This window comes from Belonocnema kinseyi, chromosome 8, assembly GCF_010883055.1.
Source record: "Belonocnema kinseyi isolate 2016_QV_RU_SX_M_011 chromosome 8, B_treatae_v1, whole genome shotgun sequence".
NCBI classification, from domain to species: domain Eukaryota; kingdom Metazoa; phylum Arthropoda; class Insecta; order Hymenoptera; family Cynipidae; genus Belonocnema; species Belonocnema kinseyi.
The window spans coordinates 12,057,712-12,065,243 of NC_046664.1; the positions used below are offsets into that span (position 1 = coordinate 12,057,712).

Here is a 7,532-nt window from a genome sequence, read left to right on the forward strand (position 1 = left end):
TATTATATAAAATTATTTATATAAATTGAAATTTTCACTAGAACAGGTGAATTTTTAAATTAAAAAGACAAATTGTGAAAAAAAGAGTTTCCATTTTAAGTTATTTCAATTTACTTTTTAACAACAAAATATAAATTTTAAACAAACAGTAAATTTTCTATGAAATAATTAAATTTTTAATAACACAGTCGAATGTTAAAAAATTAAAATATGACATTTTAGCGAAGTAGTTTAATCTTCAAGCAAACGGATGCATTTTTATCCACAAAAGATCAAATTTCTCTTAAAAAGAATGAATTTTTAATAAACAAAAAAAAATTTTAAATAGTTGAATTTTCATACACAAAAGTTTTCAGTTTTCTTTTCAACACCAAAATATGAAATTTAAACAAAAAGTAAATTTTCTACAAAATGGTTAAATTTTCAATAAAGCAGCAGATATTTCAACCAAGAAGGATGAATTTTTAACAAAAGAATTGTATTATCTATCATATAGTTGCATTTTTATCCAAAAATATTAGATTTGTACTAAAACAGTTAAATCTTTAAATAAAAAAAAAAACAAATTAAAAAAAGAGTTAAGTTTTATTTCAAAAAGATTTTAATTGGATTTTTTAAGAAAGAAATTGATTTATCAGCAACAAAATATGATTTTTAAACAATAGTTTAATGTTCTACGAGAACAGTTGAGTTTTTACCTCAAATGAGTTTTTACTAGAACATTTTAATTTGCAAACAAAAAGGATGTATCTTTAGGAAAATATTTCGATTTTCAATCAAATAATAAAAGTTATAACTAAAAAGATAATTTTCAGAAGAAAGTTTTTCAGAATTTTCAAAAATTACGTACATGAGTGAAAAATCCCCTCCATCCGAGCTTAAAAACATCGTAACATAATGTGTCATACTTTTTTTTCTTGCAAATTCTTTTTTTTTTGAAAATTGAATTATTTTGTAGAAAATTGACTTTTTGTTTAAAATAAAAATGTTGGCATTAAAAAATTTACTAAAATATTTTTTGAAAAATTGTCGTTTTTTTATTAAAAATTCCTCTTTTTTAGTACAAATTTCATCTTTCTTGGATAAAAATGAAACTTTTTGGGATAAAAATTCAATTTTTTTCGTAGAAACTTATTTTTTGTTAGAAAATTCATATTTTGATCTTGAAAAGTCAACTAAAATATTTTTTAGATGAAAATTCAACGTTCAAAAAAAAAATTTGTTTAAAAAAATTTTAATTCATCTGTCTTGAGAGAAATTTCGTTTTTTTTTTAGAAAAGTTCAACTATTTGGTTGAGAATTCAACAATTATGTTAAAAATTCATGCTTTTTCGTGGAAAAAATTGATTTTTTTAATTAAAATTTAGTCTTTTTTGTAGAAACTTATTTTTTGCTACAAAATTCGTATTTTGATCTTGGAGAATCGACTAAAATCTTTTTTAGATGAAAATTCAACATTCAAAAAAACATTGGTTTAAAACAATTAAAATTCATCTGTCTTGAGAGAAATTTCGTCGTTTTTAAAAAATAAAAGTTCAACTATTTGGTTGAGAATTCAACAATTTTGTTAAAAATGCATGCGTTTTGGTGGAAAAAATTCGTCTTTTTCCGTAGAAACTTATTTTTTGTTGGAAAATTCATATTTTAATTTTGAAAAGTCAACTCAAATCTTTTTTTGCTGAAAATTCAACATTCAAAAATAAATTTGTTAAAAAAAATTGAATTTCATCTGTTTTAAGGGAAAGTTCGTCTTTTTTTTAGAAAAGTTCAACTATTTGGTTGATAATTCATCAATTTTGTTAAAAATTCACGCTTTTTCGTGGAAAAAAATCGACTTTTTTAATGAGAATTTAGTCTTTTTTGTAGAAACTTATTTTTTGCTAATAAATTCGTATTTTGACCTTGAAAAGTCAACTAAAATCTTTTATAGATGAAAATTGGACATTCAAAAAAAAAATTTGCTGGAAAAAATTAAAATTCATCTGTTTTGGTCTTTTTTTTTAGAAAAGTTCAACTATTTGGTTGAGAATTCAACAATTTTGTTAAAAATTCATTCTTTTTTTGGAAAAAATCGTCTTTTTTTAATGAAAATTTAGTCTTTTTTGTAGAAACTTATTTTTGGCTACAAAATTCGTATTTTTATCATGAAAAGTCAACTGGAATTTTTTTTGGGTGAAAATTCAACAATTTTTTTAAAAATATGTATCTAAAAAAAATTCATTTGATTTAAGATAACTGCCGTCTTTTTTCAAATTGAACTACATGGTTGAGAATTCAACATTTTTGTAAAAAGACAGCCTTTTTTCCTAAAAAATCGTCTTTTTGGATAGAAAATTCAATTTTTTCGTAGAAACTTATTTTTGGTTACCAAAATTCAATTTTTGATGTTACTGAGTTAACTGGAATCTTTTTTGGATGAAAACTCAACTTTTGTTGTAACAAAAAATTCTTTTGCTTTACGATAAATTTCATATTTTTTTATAAATGAGCAACTATTTGCTAAAGATGAATTACATAAAAAATTAGATTAATTTTCAAACAAAGAGATTAATTCTCAACGAAATATATGAATTTTGAACTAAAAAAGAAAAATTTCGAGAAAAAACGGAAATTACATTTTGAAATACAAATTTTTTTATCCCAACTGATGAATTTTCAACATAAATGATGGAGCTTCAACTGGAATAGTAGTTTAATTTTTTGCAAAAAATATGAACTTTCAACTAAAACAATGAATATTCAACTGAAATAGGCGAATTTCCAACAATTAAATTAATTTTCACTAGAACAAGATAAATTGTCAACCAAAACTGGAATAATTACGTTTTAAGTTAAAAAATTAATTTTCAACAAAAAAAACGAATTTTGAATTAAAAAGATCATCATTTTATAATCAAAAATTGAATAAATAAATTTTGAGTTAAAAAATAATTCTTCAACCAAAGAGATGAATTTTTAACCAAAATTATGAAATATTTAACTGGAACAATAGTTACATTTTTAGTTAAAAAGAATAATAATTTTCAACTAAACAAAACAAAAAATTCAAGAAAATACTTAAAATTACGACAAAAAATTCCTTTTTATCCAAAGAAAAAACTAGTTTTCAATCAAATAGCTTATTTTTCAACAAAATAATTCGTAACAAAAGAGTTGAACTTTCAGCCAAGTAATTTTATTTCCAACCTTAAATTTTAACTAAAAATAACGATTTTTAAACAAGGAGAATAAATTTCAAAAGAAAATTTACTGAGCTAACTGGAATATTTTTTGGATAAAACTCAAATTTTTTTATAATAAAAAATTCTTTTGCTTTACGATGAATTTCATATTTTTTTATGAAAATGCAACTATTTGCTGGAGAATTCAACAATTTTGTTAAAATCAATTGATCTTTTTGATTTAAAACTTCACCTGTTTTATAAAAGAAATTTCATTTTCTGTATGAAAATGCAACTTTTTGGTTAAAAATCGTTCTTCTTTGCTAGAATATTTAACTACTTTGTTTGAATGATTATTTTGTTTGAAATTAATCTTTTTCAATTGAAAATTCATCAGATTCGTGTAAAATTAATTTTTGGTTGTAAAATCATATTTTTTGTTTAAGAATTGCATTTTTGTAAAAAATAGTTGTCTTCTGGTTTGAAGCTTAAATAATTTAGATAAACTTTTATTTATTTTTGGAGTGAAAAATCTTTATTTTCTGGAAATTCGTCTTTTTGGTTTTGAAATTCTTAAATTCCCTTAACTTCTTTTAAATTCTCCTAAATTCTATCATATTTTCGGTTCTATAACCTGGACTTAAATTCTCAGGAATTTAAGAACTCTGACGATCCCCCACTTACTTTTTCTGCAGGAAACTGTTCATGCTCTTGTTCTTCCTCATGAAGATGACATACTGTCTGTGCAGCCAAACATAAAACGCTCCCCCAAGTCCACTTCCAACTCCAATCAGCGCAAAGACAAAAAGTTCTTGTGGATCAAAAGGAAAATCATTCGTAAAATTAGTGAGAAACATGGCGGTGATTGTCTCTTCTCTTTGGAACCAAATGGCCAGGAGTCGAAACATAGTGGCTCCACAGACAGCAGTGAAGAATCCTCTCCAGTAATTTCTGACAGCAAAGTAGACAGTTGTGACTTCGATACTGAAGAGGACACCTCCAATGGGTGCAGCAAAACAAGAAGCCACACCAACAGCACAAGCTGCAGCCAACATCTCACAATTTCTGCTTTCATTTTCGTAGATTCCCTGGAAACTGGTGACAAGTTTGGAAAGAAGGGTTGCTACTATACTGGCAATGTGGACGAAGGGACCTTCCTTTCCAAGGGGTAGTCCGGATCCCAGGGTGGCTGTGAGCCCTATGACCTTGGCGACGAGGGTTCGGAAAGTTAGGTATTCCTTCAAGGCAACACCTCGAAGGATTGTTTTCATTTCTGGGATTCCTGATCCTATACTTTGAGGCGCCACTATGTGGACGAATCCTGCGCTGAAGAGGGTCAGACAAACTGGTAGAGAGACCCAGGCGAGGTACTGCAGAGCTGGTTGATTTGTAAGTTCTCCGAAGAGCCATATCCTGGCTGGTGAAAGAAAACAATGGTTATTGGTCTGGGAGATCATTATTTATAAAAACACGTTGAAAAGACAAATGGATTTTTAAAGATTTTTAATAAACTACAGTCAATTTTAAATCATAGATTTTTCTTTATGTCTTACGGTCCACATAAATTAAAATAAAATTGAGCCAAAAAACATTTTTTCGAACTCAGAATCTTCTTTACCTGAAATAGGCAGAAAAAGCGCACTTTATCAGCCCGCAGAGCGGCAGTAAGATAGCATTTTATTGTACTGCAGAGAGCGGCACGTAAAGTGATAGCAAGGAGAAAGAGGTGAGTGAGAGGTGAAAGAAAAGTTAAAGAAAAGAGTGAGAATTTATTTTAAAACTAAGTTTAACTACGAAGTCGATTTTGGAATTTTAACGTCACCTCACGCGCGTACGTATGCGGTACAAACAAGCGCCGTTTTCCAGAAAAAGAGCTCTTATTCTGTTTATTTCAGATAAAGTATAGTATGCACCACGGCAGTTAAGTAAAGTTGTTTTATTCGGATGCCATTTTACCGTCCTGGCCTTCGACTTAGACGTTAAATTATGCATCCTCGTATAAAGTTCAACTTTACTGCCTCGGCGCATAATCTACTAGTATTAAAATAGTATATTATGCACCTAGAGGGAGAAGAGAGACTTGTTTGACGAGTGTATGTTTTCAGTACAAGAGTAGACGAGCGCGCAGCGATATTTTTATTAAAAATGGAAGATCTCAGACATTTCTCCAAATACAGACATGATTTCAGCGCATATTAGATTTTGAATAAAGGAAGCATAATATAATGTAATTTTAAGGGTAATTTATAGTAACTTACTATGAATTGCCCAAAATTCAATGAAAAAATGTTTATAAATTTTCGGTCCTTTATGGTAATTTTACAGGTATATATGGTAACTTACCATAAATTGCCCAAAATTCAATTTAACAATATAGATAAATTTTCAGAAATTTTCGGTCATTTATGGTAATTTTCCAAGCAAATATGGTAACTTACGATAAATTACCCAAAAGTAAATGTTAAACATTTTTATAAATTTCTAGCATTTATGAATTTAATTTATGAAATTTTATGGTAATTTATGGGAATAATACGGGTGACTTATGGTAATATTAAAGGTAATTAATGCTTAATTACCATAAATTGTCTAAAATTAAATTTAATAATGTTTATATATTTCCCAAAATTTTTCAGTCATTTATGGTAATTTTACAGGTAAATATGGTAACTTACCATAATTTACCCCAAACTAAATTTTAAACATTTTGATAAAATCCCGGAAATTTATCGACATTTTTGGTTATTTATCGTAATTTATAAGTAAATATAACAACTTACCATAAATATCCCGAAATACAATTTTAAACATTTTTATAAATTTCCGGAAATTTAAGAAACTTCTTGCTAATTTATGAAATTATAACAGGTAATTTATTATAACTTACCAAGAATTTCCCAAAATTTGATTTAAAAATATTTATAAATTTCTGTAAATTTCTGGTAAATGACCATAAATTGACCTGGTAATTTTACAGGTAAATCTGGTAACTTACCATAAATGACCAAAAGTTCAATTTTAAACATTTTTATAAATTTCCGGAAATTTGATAAATTATTCGTTGAATTATGGTAATATTACAGGTAATTTACGGTAACTTAAATAAATTGCCTAAAATTAAATTTAATAATATTTATAAATTTCCGGACCATTTTCAGTTATTAATGGTTATTTTACATGTAAATATGGTAACTTAAAATAAATTATCCAAAATTCAGTTTTAACCTTTTTAATAAATTTCAGGAAATTTATGGACATTTTTGGTTATTTATGGCAATTTATAGGTAAATATGGTAACTTACCATAAATTACCCAAAATTCAATGTTATACATTTTTATGAATTTTCGTAAATTTATGAAAATTTGGTCATAATTTCTATAAATGACCGGAAAAATATATTGTCAGCAATCACAATTTTCTTACAGTTTTTACAGTAAGTGGGCCGATTATCATAAAATGCGAGCCTATATATGTATATTTTTCATTGTTCACCTCTGACGTCACGTTTACCTCCCTAGGGAGTAAAATCATGCTTGTGTTATAAAAACTCCATTTTCAATCCTTGACATTTCGGGAAAATTCCTACCACTCTCCAAAGGTTTAAATCCAAATTATTATATTTTTACAATTAGAAATAATAAAAAGAACAATAATAATAAATAATTTCGTAAATTTTTTTTTTCAGCTAAGTTTTAATTACCATTAAGAACCATTAGGAAGTAAAAAAACAAGACTTTAAAAGAACATAAAAACTATGACATTTGGAATTTTTTCAGTCAGAAATTAAATTCTGCTTTAAAAAAAGTTGTAAATATTATTTTTATGACTAAAAAATGTAAAGAGACCTGAATCCATTAAAGAGTGAATTTAAAAATAATAAGAAAGGAACTATCACAAATTAGGAAGGACGAACATAAATTGACAATTATTTTTAATTAAAATTTAAAATTTTTTTAACTGAAAAGATGACATTATTTTATAATACTTTAAAATTATTACCGAAAAATAAGAATACCGATTTGGAAAGTTCCCAAATAAGGAAATTTACGACAGTTTATAATATTACCGTATTGGAAAATTCCCGAATATTAAAGTTCCCGACAGTTTATAACATTACCGAATTAGAAAATTCCCAAATAATAAAATTCCCGGCAGAAAATTGCCGATTTATAAAATATCCGAATTGTAAGATTCCCGAATTTTAACAATTAGAATTTTTTATAAATGTATTTTATTGATTACAAATGCAACGATAAGATATTAGTTTCAAAAATTATTTTAACATTTAAAATTCTCGATAACACATGTTTTTTTAATGTTCACCGTATTTGAAAAAATACAAAAAGCGTTCGCAAAAATAAAATTTAAAA

The 7,532-nt window shown here is 26.2% G+C and overlaps 1 protein-coding gene across 10 annotated transcripts in view; it reads right to left on the reverse strand.

The window, feature by feature from the left end:
• LOC117177715 (chloride channel protein 2) overlaps positions 1-7,532 on the reverse strand; it is a 245,804-nt gene that overhangs the window by 45,303 nt on the left and 192,969 nt on the right. For all 10 annotated transcript variants that reach the window (XM_033368594.1, XM_033368597.1, XM_033368589.1 and 7 more), the window contains one exon: positions 3,846-4,578. In XM_033368594.1, coding sequence (XP_033224485.1) covers positions 3,846-4,578 — 733 coding nt within the window. The remainder of the gene's footprint in view (positions 1-3,845; positions 4,579-7,532) is intronic.